This window comes from Grampus griseus, assembly GCF_964374135.1.
Source record: "Grampus griseus genome assembly, chromosome: 14".
NCBI classification, from domain to species: Eukaryota; Metazoa; Chordata; class Mammalia; order Artiodactyla; family Delphinidae; genus Grampus; species Grampus griseus.
This window is the reverse complement of record NC_139008.1, coordinates 40,432,089-40,451,702: the sequence shown is the minus strand read 5'-3', so window position 1 is coordinate 40,451,702 and position 19,614 is coordinate 40,432,089. Positions and strand designations below refer to the sequence as shown.

At 42.9% G+C, this 19,614-nt stretch overlaps 1 protein-coding gene across 1 annotated transcript in view; it reads right to left on the bottom strand.

Annotated features, from left to right (window-relative positions):
* Positions 1-5,326: 5,326 nt before the first annotated feature.
* ZNF133 (zinc finger protein 133) overlaps positions 5,327-19,614 on the bottom strand; it is a 28,010-nt gene continuing 13,722 nt past the window's right edge. Inside the window, exons 2-4 of the mRNA XM_082671290.1 lie at positions 17,824-17,950; positions 17,246-17,341; positions 5,327-7,233 (exon numbers count right to left, since the gene is read on the bottom strand). Of these exons, the coding sequence (XP_082527416.1) occupies positions 5,477-7,233; positions 17,246-17,341; positions 17,824-17,944 (1,974 nt within the window). The 5' untranslated portion in view covers positions 17,945-17,950 and the 3' untranslated portion in view covers positions 5,327-5,476. The remainder of the gene's footprint in view (positions 7,234-17,245; positions 17,342-17,823; positions 17,951-19,614) is intronic.

Below are 19,614 nucleotides of genomic sequence, written 5' to 3'. Positions count from 1 at the left end.
GGGAGCACGGAGTCCTAACCACTGGGCCACCAGGGAAGTCCTGTAAGCTTTATTTTACGTCGGCAATTTTAGGCCTCCAGTATTTTTGTGGCACCAGATTTGTCCCTAGATTTTTAATTCTTCTACCTATTATAGGATTTGGCTAGGTAAGGTTTTTAAAATTTTTAACTGAGATAAGATTCAGATAATATAAAATTTATCATTTTAACCATTTTTAAAGTATACAATTCAATGGCTTTTGACACATTCACAATGTTCTGCAGCCATCATCACTGTCTAGTTCCAGAACATTTTTATTACCCCAAATGGCAGCCCTTTATCACTAATAGGGAAGATACTCCCTATTTCCCCCTTCTCCTTAGCCGCTCGCAATCACTAATTTGCCTTGTGTCTCTTTGGATTGGCTTATTCTGGGTATTCATATAAATGGAATGTGTGCATGTTTCTGTGTGTGTTTTAACCATCATTCTATGAACGTGTGTATTGTATTGATGGATTTTCCTGTGCTGAACCAGGAAGCCACTCCGTCATAGTGTAAAATCCTTGTAACATGCTGCTGGATTTGGTTGCTAGCATTTTGTTGCGGGTTTTTCCATCAAGGTCCATAAAGGATATTAGTCTGTAGTTTTCTCATGTTGTCTCTGTCAGGCTTTGTATCAGGGTAATACTGGCCTCACAGAATGAATTAGGAAGAGGTTTTGTAAGATTTTGAGAAGAATTGGTGTAAAATCTTTAAGTGGTAGAAGTCGCCAGCAAAGCCATCTGATTCCGGGCTTTACTTTGTTGGAAGGTTTTTGATTACTGACTCGATCACCTTATTCATATTGGTCTGTTCAGATTTCCTATTTATACAGGATTAAGGGTTTGTATGTTTCAAGCTATCTGTTCATCTAGGTTAACTAATTTGTTGACACAATAATTCACGGCATGCTCTTATAATCCTTTTCGGTTCTGTAAAGTCATTAGTAACGGCCCACTTTAATTTCTAATTTTAGTCATTTGAGGCTCCTCTCTTTTTGTCTTAGTCAGTTTCGCTAAAAGTTTGTCGGTGTTGTTGCTCTTTTCAAAGAAACTTTTTGTTTCATTGATTTGTGTCTATTAATTTCTATTGTCTATGTTAATTTCCACTCTTATCTTTGTTCTTTTATCCTTGCTTCAAGTTTGAGTTTGCCCTTTTTCTAGTTTCCTAAGTTCAAAGCTTAGGTTCATGATTTGAGATCTTCTTTTTATTTTTTAATTTTTAAAAATCTATTTATTTTTGGCTGCATTGTGTCTTCATTGCTGCGTGCGGGCTTTCCCTAGTTGTGGTGAGCGGGGGCTACTCTTTGTTGTGGTGCACGGGCTCAGTAGTTGTGGCTCGCAGGCTCAGTAGTTGCAGCGTGAGGGCTTAGTTGCTCCACGGCATGTGGGATCTTCCCTGACCAGGGCTCAAACCCATGTCCCCTGCATTGGCAGGCAGATTCTTAACCACTGCACCACCAGGGAAGCCCCTAGATCTTCCTTCTTTTTAAACGTAGGCCTTTGTAGCTATAAATTTCCTGAGCACTACTTTTGCTGTACCCCGTAAGTTTCGTTGTGTTTTCATTTCATTCATCTCAAAGCAATTTAAAATTGAATAGTCATTAGTTTCCTTTTAATCTAAATTAATTTTGACAAAAAATTAATTTTGATCTTTTAGTTTTTAAAGTGGAATCAACCAGAAGGCAAGGGTGTAAGGGAAATAATTTTCCAGCATTGCTAATATAAACTCAAATTTTAGATTCCTTTTTTTTCACTTTTTACATTTTTTGGAGTATAACAGGCTCTGCTGTTTACAACGTTGAGTTGAAAAATTATCTGCCCCCTCTGTGTTTTAAAATTCCCATGTTTCCCCATTTGATTTTAGCTGTCATAATCAGACAAATGGCATCAGAAAACTTCTTCCTTGCACCCATGGTGGAAACCTTAGCAGCAGGCATTCATTGCTCCATTCAAAGCATTTTCTAGTTTCCCTTGCGATTCCTTCTTTGACCCACTGGTTGTTTGCAAGTGTGTTGTTTCCACACATCTGTGGAATTTCCAGTTTTCCTTGTTACTGATTTCTAGTTTCATTTTATTGTGGTCAGACAGAGAAGATACCCGGTATGATTTCAATCTTTTAGTATTTATTGAGAACTTTTCTATGGCCCTACATATTTTGGAGAATATTCCACATGCACTGGAGAAGCATGTGTATTCCACTGTTGGGTGGAGTGTTCTGTGCATGTCTGTTGGGTCTAGTTGGTTTACAGTAATGCTCAAGTCCTCTGTTTCCTTGTTGATCTTCTGTCTAGTTTCTCCATCCATTATTTAAGGTGGGGCATTGAAATCTTCAATTATTATTGTAGAACTATTCCTCCCTTCAATTCTGTTAATTTTCTACTTCATATGTTGCGGGGCACTGTTACTAGGTGTGTATGTAATTTTCTACTTCATATGTTGCGGGGCACTGTTACTAGGTGTGTATGTAATTGTCTACTTCATATGTTGCGGGGCACTGTTACTAGGTGTGTATATAATTGTCTACTTCATATGTTGCGGGGCACTGTTACTAGGTGTGTATGTAATTGTCTACTTCATATGTTGCGGGGCACTGTTACTAGGTGTGTATATAATTGTCTACTTCATACGTTGCGGGGCACTGTTACTAGGTGTGTATGTAATTGTTACATCTTCTTGATGGATTAACCCTTTTATCAACATAGAATGTCATTGTCTCTTGAAACTTTTTTTTTTTGGCGTTACGCGGGCCTCTCACTGTTGTGGCCTCTCCCATTGCGGAGCACAGGCTCCGGACGCGCAGGCTCAGCGGCCATGGCTCACGGGCCCAGCCGCTCTGCGGCATGTGGGATCTTCCCAGACCGGGGCACAAACCCGCGTCCCCTGCATCAGCAGGCGGACTCTCAACCACTGCGCCACCAGGGAAGCCCTCTTGAAACAATTTTTGACTTGAAGTCCAGTATTGTGATATTAGTATAGCTGCCTCACCTCTGTTTTGGTTATTATTTGCATGGAATATCCTTTTTTCCATTCATTCACTTTCAACCTGTTTGTGCTTTTGGATCTAAAGTGAGAATCTCTGAGATAGCATATAGTTGGATCATGTGTTTTTTAATCCATTCTGCTGGTGTCCCTCTTCATTGGAGAGCTTAACCCATCTATATTCAAAGTAATTACTGATAAGGACATACTTTTGCAACTGTGGTATTTTCTGTATAGCTTATATAAGTTTTGTTCCCCAATTCATCCAATACTGCCTTCTTTTGTGTTTAATTTTTTCAAGTGTATAATTTTGATTTTTTTCTCAAAATATAAATTCTGTGTATTTCTGTATGTACTTATTTACATATGTACAGGATATACTTCTGTATATTTTTTCTAGTTATTTTCTTCAAAATTACTCTGGAGATTACAATTATCATCTTAATTTTCTAACCATCTAGTTTGAATTAATGCCAACTTAATTTCAATAGCATATAAAAATTATTCTATACAATTCCATCCCATCTTATGTTGTATTGTCACAACTTATATCTTTATACATTACGTGCTCATTAACAGGTTTATGATTGTTTATTCATTTGTCTTTTAAATCACGTATGAGAAAGTTACATGCCAAAAATATGATAATACTGACTTCATACATAACTATGCAGCTACCTTTACTGGCATTATTATTATCATTTTGTATGGCTTCAAGTTACTATTCCAGTGTCCTTTTGTTCCAGCCTTGAGCATTTCTTGTAGGTCATGTCTATTAGTTATGAACTCCCTCAAACCTTCTGAGAATGTCTTAACTTCTCTACTTTTGCCAGACATAGAATTCTTGGTTGACCTTTTTTTCTTTCAAGCACATTAAATATACCATCCTGCTGCCTTCTGGCATCCATGGTATCTAACGAAAACCGGCTGTCGATCTTACTGAGGATCTCTTGTATGTCGCATGTCTCTTTCCATGCTTTCAAGATTCTCTCTTTTGACAGTCTGACCACGTGTCCTGGTGTGGGCTGTGAAGTTGAGCCAGGCACATGCCATCAGTTCCTTGACAAGTGCCTGGTACTGCCCCCTGGGAGTGACTCTCATGGCTTTTGTGTCTGCACTGTTATTCTTCCTTTTCCCTAAGAAATGGCCTGTTTACAGATCAGTATATTTCTCAGCCTGCCTCCCTGCCCATATAAACGTAGGCATTTTTCTCTGCCCTTTTCAGACTAAGCTGGTGTTTCTATTTCAAATGTCTTGGGTTTCCTATGCCTCTTAACTGAATTTCACTCCATTAGATGAAACCAAACCTACAAACCTTTTCAAGTCAGGCCCCTCTCTGGTTTGGGTTGAGTGTAGGGTGCCGTGGGATGATACCCTTAAAACTCATAGAAACCATTTTGTGGAGTTGGTAGGGTCTAGGAGCTGCATACTGAAATCTTCTGAAGTCTTAAAGGTTTTCATAGCTGCAACCTTGAGATGATCCTTACCTTAAAGGCCACTTGTTTAAAGCAAAACCACTGTGGATGGGAACACAATGAAGGAAGTATGGTTGAGAATCTTCAAATATGATTAAATGTCTTTTCACTATGATAAACAGCCTTGTGGTTGGAGAACTAAGTTTTAACTCTGGAGGGTGTGTGGCTAAGGGACCTTAGGCCAGTTACTGGATAGTTGGCACGAGGGCTGGGCATGGGGTGGAGTGCCAAGGAGCACAACTGGAAGTTCTAACCCTGATGTTACAGGGCTGATTTGGGAATGTGGCTTCAAGTCTTATTCCTGTTACCGAAGGGCTTAGGAGGGCACCTGCTTACAGGCTGTCTCATTATCGGAGCACCATGTTCTTGGTGATCTGAATGGGTGTGACTGGAGACCCAAGGTTGTCATAGCCAGAGGACCAGGCTCTGAGACTGGAGTGCTGGGGACGATATGTTGTCAAGGGGGCCCCAAAACATGAGGACTAGGGACTAAAGCCTGAAAAAAAGCAATAAAGGTAGTTAGGGGATGATTCAGCAAAGGCAACAATGTAGATGTTTCAGAGCCAGGAGGAGAGGGGCAAGAAAGGGGGCTGCAGATGAGAGGAATGGCTAGGGGAAGCCATATTTCCTGGAAGATTCCCTCCCCTCACCTAAATCCCCTGAATACAGTCCCCAGATTCTCTCCCTATACAGGACTTTTCCAATAAATACGGAGTGACTCAGTTCTTATGTCTTAGAAGGAATTGAATTTTTATGGAATAGTGGACTCAATAGCTCAAGATTTCCGTTAACACTCCTTATTCCCTATCTTTATAGAGGAGAGAATGAAATACACAGCCAAGGTTTGTAAAGAAGCAGTTTATTAGAACAAAAGACCACAAAACATGAAGACTTAGCATGGAGGAAGTAAACGAAGGCAAATGTCCTTTGACCACTTACGGAATGCGTTTTATGAAAGTGTACGATGTTTGATTATCCAGTCCTCACCACCGTCTTCACTCTCAGAGAGAGTGCAAGGGGTCAGAAGATTGCTCTGAGTAGGCCTCGGGGTCAGACTGAAGTCGCAGTTTGTGGTGGGCGGACTTCATCCTCCTGTGTCTGCTGAGGTGAGACTTCTGGCTAAAGCCCTGTCCACACGTCTTGCACACATAAGGCTTCCTGCCCTGGTGTGTCATCTGATGTAACATGAGGTGTGACTTTTGGGGAAAGCCTTGGCCACACTCTCTGAATAGACAGGGCTTCTCTTCCGAGTGTACCCATTTGTGCGTGATTAAAGCTGACTTATTGCTGAAGCCGAGTCCACACTGCCGGCATGTGTAAGGCTTTTCCCTCGAGTGTTTCCGCCTGTGCCGGATGAGACCTGCCTGGTGACTGAAGCCTCGCCCACACTCCCTGCACACGTACGGCTTTTCCCCTGAGTGTGTCCTCTGGTGTGCAACAAGGTTTGACTTCTGGCTGAAGCCTCGCCCGCACTCCTCACACACCATGGGCTTTTCCCCTGAGTGTGTCCTCTGGTGTCTGATGAGATTTGACTGCTGGCTGAAGCCTCGCCCACAGTCCTTACACACAATGGGCTTATCCCCTGAGTGTATGTTCTGGTGTCTGTTGAGGTGTGACTTGAGACTAAAGCCTCGCCCACACACCCCACACACGTAAGGCTTCTCCCCAGTGTGTGTCCGCCTGTGTGAGATGAGGGTTGAATTCTGGCTGAAGCTGTGCCCACACACGCCACACACATAAGGCTTCTCCTTGGAGTGTGTCCTCTGGTGGTTGACAAGGGTGGTTCTCTGCCTGAAGCACCGCCCACACTCCTTGCAGGCATAAGGCTTCTCCCCAGAGTGTGTCCTCTGGTGTGAGATGAGGTTCGACCTGTCGCTGAAGCCCAGTCCACAGTCGCTGCACACGATGGTCTTCTCCTCCAAGTGCGTCCTCTGGTGTCTGACGACGGCTGACTTCTGGCTGAAGCCTTTCCCACATTCCTGGCATACGTAGGGCTTCTCCCCAGAGTGTGTCCGCTGGTGTATGATGAGGTTTGACTTCTGGCTGAAGCCTCGCCCGCACTCGCTGCACATGTAAGGCTTCTCACCTGAGTGTGTCCTCTCGTGTATGATGAGTGTCGACTTGCGGTTAAAGCCTCGCCCACACTCCCTGCACACGATGGGCTTCTCCCCCGAGTGTGCCTTCTGGTGTCTGGCAAGGCTTTTCTTTAGGCTAAAGCCCTTCTCACACACCCCGCACACATATGGCTTCTCCCCTGAGTGTATCCTCTGGTGACTGAGCAGGTTTGTCATCTTGCTGAAGCCCAGGCCACACTCCCCACAGTTGACTGTTCCAAATCCTAAGACTTCTATCCTCTTCAACAGTCTGTCTGTTTCCTCGGGATTCCCCGTCTGAGCTGGGCTGGCCACTCCCTCCACGCCTTGGATGCCATCCCCAGAGTTGACCGGCTGCTGCTGGGGTGGCGGCCTGGGGAACACGCCTGAAGTCCTTTTCTTTGTCTTTCCAAACAAAGGCTGGGTGCCTTCTCTCTCCTGACCTTCTGCTTTGTCATTCCAGGGATTTCCATCAGAGGCTCGCTGCTGCTGCTGCTGCTGCTGATCCCCAGGGCACGGAGCTCCTGGCCGGACAGGCTCTTCTGCACACCAGCACGTGAAGATCCAGGGAGGGTGACTACACAGCATGTGCTGCATGCGGAGCTGCTGACTGGAGAAGTCTGGAGGGCGGAAGGGACCGAGGTGGAGTTCTGGCTTTGGTTCTGCTGCAGAGAGAGAAGCGTGAGTCAGAACTGAGACCCGAGGCAGCCGGAGCAGTTCTGCCTCATCTGATGTTAAGACTTGATTCCCTGTTCTTCCAAATGCTTAGAACTTATGAGCTACCCGGCAAGACTTCCTTCACAGGACCTGCTACATTTACCTCCTAACGCCCAGCCACCACGGTGATAGAAACTGGGCCCAAACGGTATTCTATGACAGAGAGATCTAACCACAGGACCCTCGTGGAAGGGTCTTTGTCTCCCCTGTTTCCCTAGGAGAATGGGGTGGAAGGAGAGCAGTCATTCAGACTGGAGGACCCCTGGTGGAGGAGGCAGCATAGTCGTGGTTAAAGAGATAACGAGCAAAAACACCTGAACTGGAGTGTCCCACCTCACTAACAAATATTCATTAGAGGATTACTTTGTACCAGAATTTCTACAAGGCAGTAGGCGTTCAGCAATAAACAACACAAACATAGTCTAGGCCCCCCAGTGAATGGTACCCCTGACCAATTCAAGCCCTGTTAACTTCCATAATTAATCTAAATAAAAATTTCCCCAGGGGGAGGAACCAAGATGGCGGAGTAGAAGGACATGCTCTCACTCCCTCTTGCAAGAACACCAGAATCACAACGAGCTGCTGGACAATCATTGACAGGAAGACACTGGAACTCACCAAAAAAGATACCCCACATCCAAAGACAAAGGAGAAGCCACAATGAGATGGTAGGAGGGGCACAATCACAGTAAAATCAAATCCCATAACTGGTGGGTGGGTGACTCACAGACTGGAGAATAATTATACCACAGAAGTCCACCCACTGGAGTGAAGGTTCTGAGCCCCACGTCAGGCTTCCCAACCTGGGAGCCCGGCAACGGGAGGAGGAATTCCTATAGAGAATCAGACTTTGAAGCCTAGCAGGAATTGATTGCAGGACTTCAACAGGACTGGGGGATACAGAGACTCCACTCTTGGAGGGCACAAAGTAGTGTGTGCATTGGGACCCAGGGGAAGGAGCAGTGACCCCAGCGGAGACTGAACCAGACCTACCTGCTAGTGTTAGAGGGTCTCCTGCAGGGGTGGGGGGTGGCTGTGGCTCATCGTGGGGACAAGGAAACTGGCAGCAGAAGTTCTGGGAAGTACTCCTTGGCGTGAGCCCTCCCAGAGTCTGCCATTAGCCCCACCAAAGAGCCCAGGTAGGCTCCAATGTTGGGCTGCCTCAGGCCAAACAACCAACAGGGAGGGAACCCAGACCCACCCATCAACAGTCAAGCGGATTAAAGTTTTACTAAGCTCTGCCCACCAGAGCAACAGTCAGCTCTACCCACCACCAGTCCCTCCCATCAGGAAACTTGCACAAGCCTCTTAGATAGCCTCATCCACCAGAGGGCAGACAGCAGAAGCAAGAAGAACTACAATCCTGCAGCCTGTGGGGGGGGAAAAAAAATTCACAGAAAGAGAGACAAGATGAAAAGGCAGAGGGCTATGTACCAGATGAAGGAACAATATAAAACCCCAGAAAAACAACTAAATGAAGTGGGGATAGGCAACCTTCCAGAAAAAGAATTCAGAATAATGAGAGTGAAAATGATCCAGGACCTCAGAAAAAGAATGGAGGCAAAGATCGAGAAGATGCAAGAAATGTTTAACAAAGACCTAGAAGAATTAAAGAACAAACAAACAGAGATGAACAATACAATAACTGAAATGAAAACTACACTAGAAGGAATCCATAGCAGAATAACTGAGGCAGAAGAACGGATAAGTGACCTGGAAGGCTTGAATGGTGGAATTCACTGCCACGGAACAGAATAAAGAAAAAAGAATGAAAAGAAATGAAGACAGCCTAAGAGACCTCCGGGACAATATTAAACGCAACAACATTCACATTATAGGGGTCCCAGAAGGAGAAGAGAGAGAGAGAAAGGACGCAAGAAAATATTTGAAGAGATTATAGTCGAAAACTTCCCTAACATGGGAAAGGAAATAGCCACCCAAGTCCAGGAAGCACAGCAAGTCCCATACAGGATAAACCCAAGGAGAAACACGCTGAGACACATAGTAATCAAATTGGCAAAAATTAAAGACAAAAATTATTGAAAGCAGCAAAGGAAAAATGAAAAGTAACATACTAGGGAACTCCAATAAGGTTAACAGCTGATTTCTCAGCAGAAACTCTACAAGCCAGAAGGGAGTGGCATGATATAAAGTGATGAAAGGGAAGAAACTACAACCAAGATTACTCTATCTGGCAAGGATCTCATTCAGATTCGATGGAGAAATCAAAAGCTTTACAGACAAGCAAAAGCTAAGAGAATTCTGCACCACCAAACCAGCTCCACAACAAATGCTAAAGGAACTTCTCTAAGTGGGAAACACAAGAGAAGAAAAGGACCTACAAAAACAAACCCAAAACAATTAAGAAAATGGTAAAGGAACATACACATCGATAATTACCTTAAACGTGAATGGATTAAATGCTCCAACCAAAAGACACAGGCTTGCTGAATGGATACAAAAACAAGACCCATATATATGCTGTCTACAAGAGACCCACTTCAGACCTAGGGACACATACAGACTGAAAGTGAGGGGATGGAAAAAGATATTCCATGCAAATGGAAATCAAAAGAAAGCTGGAGTAGCAATACTCATATCAGATAAAATAGACTTTAAAATAAAGAATGTTACAAGAGACAAGGAAGGACACTACATAATGATCAAGGGGTCAATCCAAGAAGAAGATATAACAATTATAAATATATATGCACCCAACATAGGAGCACCTCAATACGTAAGGCAAGTGCTAACAGCTATAAAAGAGGAAATCGACAGTAACACAATAATAGTGGGGGACTTTAACACCTCACTTACACCAATGGACAGATCATCCAAAATGAAAACAAATAAGGAAACAGAAGCTTTAACTAACACAATAGACCAGATAGATTTAATTGATATTTATAGGACATTCCATCCCAAAACAGCAGAATACACATTCTTCTCAAGTGCACACGGAACATTCTCAAGGATAGATCACATCTTGGGTCACAAATCAAGCCTCAGTAAATTTAAGAAAACTGAAATCATATCAAGCATCTTTTCTGACCACAACGCTATGAGATTAGAAATGAATTACAGGGAAAAAAACATAAAAAACACACATGGAGGCTAAACAATACGTTACTAAATAACCGAGATCACTCAAGAAATCAAAGAAGAAATCAAAAAATACCTAGAAACAAATGACAATGAAAACATGACGACCAAAACCTATGGGATGCAGCAAAAGCAGTTGTAAGGGGGAAGTTTATAGCTATACAAGCCTACCTCAAGAAACAAGAAAAATCTCAAGTAAACAATCTAACCTTACACCTAAAGGACCTAGAGAAAGAAGAACAAACTAAACCCAAAGCAGAAGGAAAGAAATCATAAAGACCAGAGCAGAAATAAGTAAAATAGACACAAAGAAAACAACAGCAAAGATCAATAAAACTAAAAGCTGGTTCTTTGAGAAGATAAACAAAATTGATAAACCATTAGCCAGACTCATCAAGAAGAAGAGGGAGAGGACTCAAATCAATAAAATTAGAAATGAAAAAGGAGAAGTTACAACAGACACCACAGAAATATAAAGCATCTAAGAAACTACTACAAGCAACTGTATGCCAATAAAATGGACAACCTGGAAGAAATGGACAAATTCTTAGAAAGGTATAACCTTCCAAGACTGAAACAGGAAGAAATAGAAAATATGAACAGACCAATCACAAGTAATGAAATTGAAACTGTGATTAAAAATCTTCCAACAAGCAAACGTCCAGGACCAATGGCTTCACAGGTGAATTCTATCAAACACAGAGAAGAGCTAACACCCATCCTTCTCAAACTCTTCCCAAAAATTGCAGAGGAAGGAACACTCCCAAACTCATTCTATGAGGCCACCAGCACCCTGATACCAAAACCAGACAAAGATACTACCAAAAAAAAAAAAAATTACGACCAATATCACTGATGAATATAGATGCAAAAATCCTCAACAAAATACTAACAAACAGAATCCAACAGCACATTAAAAGGATCAAATACCATGATCAAGTGGGATTTATCCCAGGGATGCAAGGATTCTTCAATATATGCAAATCAATCAATGTGATACACCATATTAACAAATTGAAGAATAAAAACCATATGAGCATCTCAATAGAGGCAGAAAAAGCTTCTGACAAAATTCAACACCCATTTATGATAAAAACTCTCCAGAAAGTGGGCATAGAGGGAACCTACCTCAACATAATAAAGACCATATATGACAAACCCACAGCAAACATCATTCTCAATGGTGAAAAACTGAAAGCATTTCCTCTAAGATCAGGAACAAGACAAGGATGTCCACTCTCACCACTATTATTCAACATAGTTTTGGAAGTCCTAGCCACGGCAATCAGAGAAGAAAAAGAAATAAAAGGAATACAAACTGGAAAAGAAGAAGTAAAACTGTCACTGTTTGTAGATGACATGATACTATACATAGAGAATCCTAAAAATGCTACCAGAAAACTACTAGAGCTAATCAGTGAATTTGGTAAAGTTGCAGGCTACAAAATTAATGAACAGAAGTATCTTGCATTCCTATACACTAATGATGAAAAATCTGAAAAAGAAATTGTGGAAACACTCCCATTTACCATTGCAACAAAAGGAATAAAATACCTAGGAATAAACCTACCTAGGGAGACAAAAGACATGTATGCAGAAAACTGTAAGACACTGTTGAAAGAAATTAAAGATGATACCAACAGATAGAGAGATATACCATGTTCTTGGATTGGAAGAATCAATATTGTGAAAATGACTATACTACCCAAAGCAATCTACAGATTCAATGCAATCCCTATCAAATTACCAATGGCAGTTTTTACGGAACTAGAACAAATCATCTTAAAATTTGTATGGAGATACAAAAGACCCCGAATAGCCAAAGCAGTATTGAAGGAAAAAAATGGACTGGAGGAATCAGACTCCCTGACTTCAGACTATACTACAAAGCTACAGTAACGAAGACAATATGGTACTGGCACAAAAACAGAAACATAGATCAATGGAACAAGATAGAAAGCCCAGAGATTAAACCCACACACCTATGGTCAACTAATCTATGACAAAGGAGGCAAAGATATACAATGGAGAAAAGACAGTCTCTTCAATAAGTGGTGCTGGAAAACTGGACAGCTACATGTAAAAGAATGAAATTAGAACACTCTGTAACACCATACACAAAAATAAACTCAAAGTGGATTCTAGACGTGAATGTAAGACCGGACACTATAAAACTCCTAGAGGAAAACATTGGAAGAACACTCTTTGACATAAATCACAGCAAGATCTTTTTTGATCCACCTCCTAGAGTAATGGAAATAAAAACAAAAATAAACAAATGGGACCTAATGAAACTTCAAAGCTTTTGCACAGCAAAGGAAACCATACACAAGACAAAAAGACAACCCTCAGAATGGGAGAAAATATTTGTAAACGAATCAACGGACAAAGGATTAATCTCCAAAATATATAAACAGCTCATGCAGCTCAATATTAAACAAACAACCCAATCCAAAAGTGGGCAGGAGACCTAAATAGACATTTCTCCAAAGAAGACATACAGATGGCCAAGAAGCACATGAAAAGCTGCTCAAGGGCTTCCCTGGTGGCGCAGTGGTTGAGAGTCCACCTGCCGATGCAGGGGACACGGGTTCGTGACCCGGTCCAAGAAGATCCCATATGCCGCGGAGCGGGTAGGCCCGTGAGCCATGGCTGCTGAGCCTGAGCGTCCAGAGCCTGTGCTCCGCAACGGGAGAGGCCACAACAGTGAGAGGCCCACGTACTGCCAAAAAAAAAAAAAAAATAGAAAACACTCCCATTTACCATTGCAACAAAAAGAATAAAATATCTAGGAATAAACCTACCTAAGGAGACAAAAGACCTGTATGCAGAAAATTATAAGACTCTGATAAAAGAAATTAAAGATGATACAAACAGATGGAGAGATAATACCATGTTCTTGGATTGGAAGAATCAATATTGTGAAAATGACTATACTACCCAAAGCAATCTACAGATTCAATGCAATCCCTATCAAACTACCAAGGGCATTTTTCACAGAACTAGAACAAAAAATTTCACAATTTGTATGGAAACACAAAAGACCCCAAATAACCAAAGCAATCTTGACAATGAAAAATGGAGCTGGAGGAATCAGCCTTCCTGGCTTCAGACTATACTACAAAGCTACAGTAATCAAGACAGTATGGTACTGGCACAAAAACAGAAATATAGATCAGTGGAACAGGATAGAAAGCCCAGAGATAAACCCACGCACATATGGTCACCTTATCTTTGATAAAGGAGGCAAGAATATACAGTGGAGAAAAGACAGCCTCTTCAATAAGTGATGCTGGGAAACTGGACAGGTACATGTAAAAGTATGAAATTAGAACACTCCCTAACACCATAGACAAAAGTAAACTCAAAATGGATTAAAGACCTAAATGTAAGGCCAGACACTATCAAGCTCTTAGAGGAAAACATAGGCAGAACACTCTGACATAAATCACAGCAAGATCCTTTTTGACCCACCTCCTAGAGAAATGGAAATAAAAACAAAAATAAACAAATGGGACCTCATGAAACTTCAAAGCTTTTGCACAGCAAAGGAAACCATAAACAAGACCAAAAGACAACCCTCAGAATGGGAGAAAATATTTGCAAATGAAGAAACTGACAAAGGATCAATCTCCAAAATTTACAAGCAGCTCATGCAGCTCAATATCAAAAAAACAAACATCCCAATCCAAAAATGGGCAGAAGACCTAAATAGACATTTCTCCAAAGAAGATATACAGATTGCCAACAAACACATGAAAGAATGCTCAACATCATTCATCATTAGAGAAATGCAAATCAAAACTACAATGAGATATCATCTCACACTGCTCAGAATGGCCACCATCAAAAAATCTAGAAACAATAAATGCTGGAGAGGGTGTGGAGGAAAGGGAACCCTCTTGCACTGTTGGTGGGAATGTAAATTGATACAGCCACTATGGAGAACAGTATGGAGGTTCCTTAAAAAACTAAAAATAGGGGCTTCCCTGGTGGCGCAGTGGTTGGGAGTCCGCCTGCCGATGCAGGGGACACGGGTTCGTGCCGTGGTCCGGGAAGATCCCACATGCCGCGGAGCGGCTGGGTCCGTGAGCCACAGCCGCTGAGACTGCGCGTCCGGAGCCTGTGCTCTGCAACGGGAGAGGCCACAACAGTGAGAGGCCCGCGTACCGCAAAAAAAAAAAAAAACTAAAAATAGAACTACCATATGACCCAGCAATCCCACTACTGGGCATATACCCTGAGAAAACCATAATTCAAAAAGAGTCATGGGGGCTTCCCTGGTGGTGCAGTGGTTGAGAGTCCGCCTGCCAATGCAGGGGACACGGGTTCGTGCCCCGGTCTGGGAAGATCCCACATGCGCGGAGCGGCTGGGCCCGTGAGCCATGGCCACTGGGCCTGCGCGTCCGGAGCCTGTGCTCCACAACGGGAGAGGCCACAACAGTGAGAGGCCCACGTATTGCAAAAAAAAAAAAAAAAGAGAGAGTCATGTACCAAAATGTTTATTGCAGCTCTATTTACAATAGCCGGGACATGGAAGCAACCTAAGTGTCCATCAACAGATGAATGGATAAAGAAGATGTGGCACATATATACAATGGAATATTACTCAGCCATAAAAAGAAACGAAACTGAATTATTTGTAGTGAGGTGGATGGACCTAGAGTCTGTCATACAGAGTGAATTCAGTCAGAAAGAGAAAAGCAGATACTGTATGCTAACACATATATATGGAATCTAAGAAAAAAAAAAAGTTCATGAAGAACCTAGGGGCAAGATGGGAATAAAGACACAGACCTACTAGAGAATGGGCTTGAGGACACGGGGAGGGGGAAGGGTAAGCTGTGACAAAGTGAGAGAGTGGCATGGACATATATACACTACCAAACGTAAAATAGATAGCTAGTGGGAAGCAGCCACATAGCACAGGGAGATCAGCTCAGTGCTTTGTGACCACCTAGAGGAGTGGGAAAGGGAGGGTGGGAGGGAGGAAGATGCAAGAGGGAAGAGATATGGGAACATATGTATATGTATAACTGATTCACTTTGTTATAAAGCAGAAACTAACACAGCATTGTAAAGCAATTATACTCCAATAAAGATGTTAATAAATAAATAAATAAATAAATAAAAATGTATCCGCTAAGTATCTAAGTTATTCTGCTAAAGAAGGTAAAGGAAAATTTGCTCTTCATTAATGAACGGTTAGGAAAAATACCATATCTAAAAATGAAAAATTCACTGGCCAGAACTTAGTAGCATATTGGAGATGACAGATCAACAGAAATCAATCTGAAGAACAGAGAGGGGGGGAAAAAAAAAAAGACAGGCTCAACAACCTGTGGGACAATGTAAAAAGGACTAATACACATGTAACTGTAGTCCCCAAAAGGGGGAGAGAGGGGAACAGAAAAAAACCATGATAGGGCTTCCCTGGTGGCGCAGTGGTTGAGAGTCCGCCTGCCAATGCAGGGGACACGGGTTTGTGCCCCGGTCTGGGAAGATCCCACATGCCGCGGAGTGGCTGGGCCCATGAGCCATGGCCACTGGGCCTGCGCGTCCAGAGCCTGTGCTCCGCAACGGGAGAGGCCACAACAGTGAAAGGCCCGTGTACCACAAAAACAAAAAAAAAACCATGATAGAATAATGCCCAAAAATTCCCCAAATTTGGCTCTAGCCATAAATTTATAGATTCAGAAATCTCAGCAAGCCCTAAGCAGGGAAAATACAAAGAAAAGCATGTTTCCTCAGTTACGACACAAAGAGCTGAACACCAAACATATACAGAAAACTCTGAAAGTAGTCAGAGGTTTAAAAAGAAAAGTAACAAAAAAACCAAGGTAATAATTGTGTAAATGACAGCTGATTTCTCATCAGAAACAGCAGAGGCCAGAACAGGGGAACAGTATCTTTAAAGGAGTGAAAAAATAAACCAAACTAGAATTCTATATCCAGTGAGAATATCCTTCGAGAATGAAGATGAAATACACATTCAGAAAAACAAAATTTAAATGAATACACTGCCACCTGTACAAGAAATGCTAGACAACTAAAATGCTATCAGGTAGAAACTCAAATCTTCAGGAAAATAAGAGCACAGAAAATGGTAAATTATCTGGATGAGTATAAAAACACTTTTTCATTTGATTAAAAAATACGTATGAGTGCTTAAAACAAATATTTTAACATTGTATTAGGGAGTTTAGAAGGTATAGAGGGGCAGTACAAATGACAACTACAGAATAAAGCAAGTGGGGAAAAAGGTTTAATTTGAAGTGTGCAATTGCACTGTTCTTAAATTTTACATAAAGTGGTATCCAGAATAAGTAGAAAAGGAAAAGTGAAGGCTGTATATTGTAATCCCTTTGAGCAGGGGTCAGCAAACTTTTTCTTAAATGGCCAAAATAGTAACTAGTTTAGGCTCTGGGGGCTAAGAGACAAAATTGAGGATTATATAGGTATTTACATAACCGTTTAAAGTTTCACCCTCCTGGGTGAAATCCATTCTTACAATTTTTTTAGAATTCCATTTCAATTTCCCAGTTGGCTTTTTATAGCCTTCCTTCCTCCCACTGGGCTTGCCTTTTTTCTTTAGCTCACTCAGTTTTACTTCCACATTCTTGCTTGATCTTTTAAAAATATAGTAACAAGAGCAAGAAGCCTATGAATGTGGGAGAGAACTGAGTGAGGCAGAGAGGGCAAAAAGGGAAAGCTCGAGTGCAGATGAAGGGCTGGAAGGTCACATGGTGGGCAGCACACAGGGTGGCCCCAGGGCCAGCACAACAGCCTCCCTCCCCAGCACCTGAGCGACGCCTTCTTGCCCCCAACCCCCTGGGCTGCCCAGTGTTCCCCACTCACCCGAGCCGGTGGCAGGTGGGCATTTTCTCTCTTCTCTCCAGGTTTCTTTCCCTTGCTCCAGCTGGGTGATGAGTTTGGGTTTAGAAAATGGAATCCCTGCTCATAGGAAAAGAAAACAATATGGCTGTAGGTTATAGGCTCAAAAGCCAGTTCCTGAACTCAGAGCCACACTGGGTGGGGAATTTCAAAAGGTGGTGGGAAAGACCTGAGAGTGGGGAGCTCTCTGCAGGGGAGGGGAAACCAGGATGACAGCTCACTGACCCTACTCCATCCTGGGGAGAGAACAACTCCCTCATTTAAAAGAAGATAATAACTAGGAAGACATGTCATGCTTACCCAAGAGACTGGGAGAAAAGGCCTAGAAATGCAGATTATCACATACACAACACACAGACACACACGCACCTCTACACATTTCAATTCTACAAAATCAGACCTTCTCTGGGGAAAGAGGGAACAGAGTGTCTCTGCTTTTGAGTCCAACCCAAAGGCAAAGTCAGAAAGCAAGATAGCTGCTTCAAGCAGAGCCTAAAGTACCCAGCTGCTGGGATACGGGTCCTGAGAGATGCCAGGCTTACCCAGCGAGACCAGGTTGCTGTAGTTCTCCAGCATCACCTCCCGGTACAGGGACCTCTGAGCAGGGCTCAGCAGCATCCACTCCTCCTGGGTGAAATCCACAGCCACATCTCTGAATGCCATGTGTGCCTGTAACACAGAATACAGCCCTGCTCACCGAGGAGCCAGCCTTGCCCAGGACTCAGGGTCAGGGGCAGGCAGAAGCCTGCCCGGGGAGAGGTAGGTGAGATATCTAGATTTTGTCTTTGACCCTGGTGCTCTGTGTTCCAAGACTTTTAACCTCTGTCACTATCGGGGCAGTGGCACTTAACCTACACATTAGAGATACTGAATAGGCTGTTTCGGAGAATACCTACCAAAAAATGGAGTCTTTAACTTTCGGGAACATTAGGCTGAGGGAAGAGCAAATAACAAGAGCAAATCTAGGCTGAGGGAAGAGCAAATAACATAAAAATTAAACAACAGTAAAGCAACAGACTTTAAGAATTTAAAAGAATAGTCTGAACAACGTTTTTTTTTTTAAGCTTTGGTTCTGTTACTTGTTTATTTATTTTTGGCTGCGTTCGGTCTTCGTTGCTGCACGTGGGCTTTCTCTAGTTGCGGCGAGTGGGGGCTACTTTTTGTGGTGCATGGGCTTCTCATTGGGTGGCTTCTCCTATGGCGGAGCACGGGCTCTAGGCACACGGGCTTCAGAAGTTGTGGCTCGCGAGCTCTAGAGCACAGGCTCAGTAGTTGCGGCGCATGGGCTGAGTTGCTCCACGGCACGTGGGATCTTCCCGGACCAGGGCTCGGACCCATGTCCCCTGCATTGGCAGGCGGACTCTTAACCACTGCGCCACCAGGGAAGCCCTTAACAATGGTTTTAAATGTTGAAGCATCAGAATGAAGTTAGTACCATTCAATTATGGCAAAGACCAAATACAACTCAGTCCTTCCCTTCAATCCCATCGGGCCCCTTCGGCCTTCCCTGGCCTGAGAGGCACAAGCAGCGAGTGGTAAAGAGCATGAACTTGAATCCTACTGCCTTGGTTTGGGGCCCACCCCCCCCCCCCCGTCAACTAGCACCTCTGTTTTCTCACTTACGAAATGTGGGTAACAGTCCATTAAACTTCCCGTCCCACACTGTGGATGCTCAGCGTGGACGTTCTTGGCTACTTGGTCTACAAATTCATCTCTATGTGCCATTCTCATCCGCCTGCCCCATTTTACTATCTTTACCTCAACACTATTTCAAAATGGAGAGTACACTGGAATATAGACATCAGGAAAGGTTTCATGAGAGGCCCAGGAACTTGGTCTTGAGGGAAGGGCAGGAATCAAGGGAAGAGGAAGGTGCCAGGTATTCCTGATGAGGCGGGTGGGGAGCAAAGCAGAGGACACTGTGGGCCAAGAAAGAGAGAGCCTGAATCATGGGAAGCAGGACCACTTGGGAGGAATAAAAGGCACCTAGTGGTAGAATACAGAATAGGTCGCGTGTAGTAGCAGCCTGTAGGTTTTAAATTTTTATTGTAAAATATACAGAAACATTTTACTACTTTTACCATTTTTAAGTGCATATTTCAGTACATTAAGTATGTTGACACTGTTGTGCAACCACCACCGCTTTCCATCTCCAGAATTTGTTCATCATCCCATGCTGAAACTCTGTAACCATTAAACCCTGACTCCCTCTTTCTCACAAACCCTGGTAAACAACCATCATTTTACTTTGTCTCCATGTATTCAATATTTGGCTAGTCTGTGTATCACAAATAAGTGGAATCATACAGTATTTGTCCTTTTGTGCTGGCTTA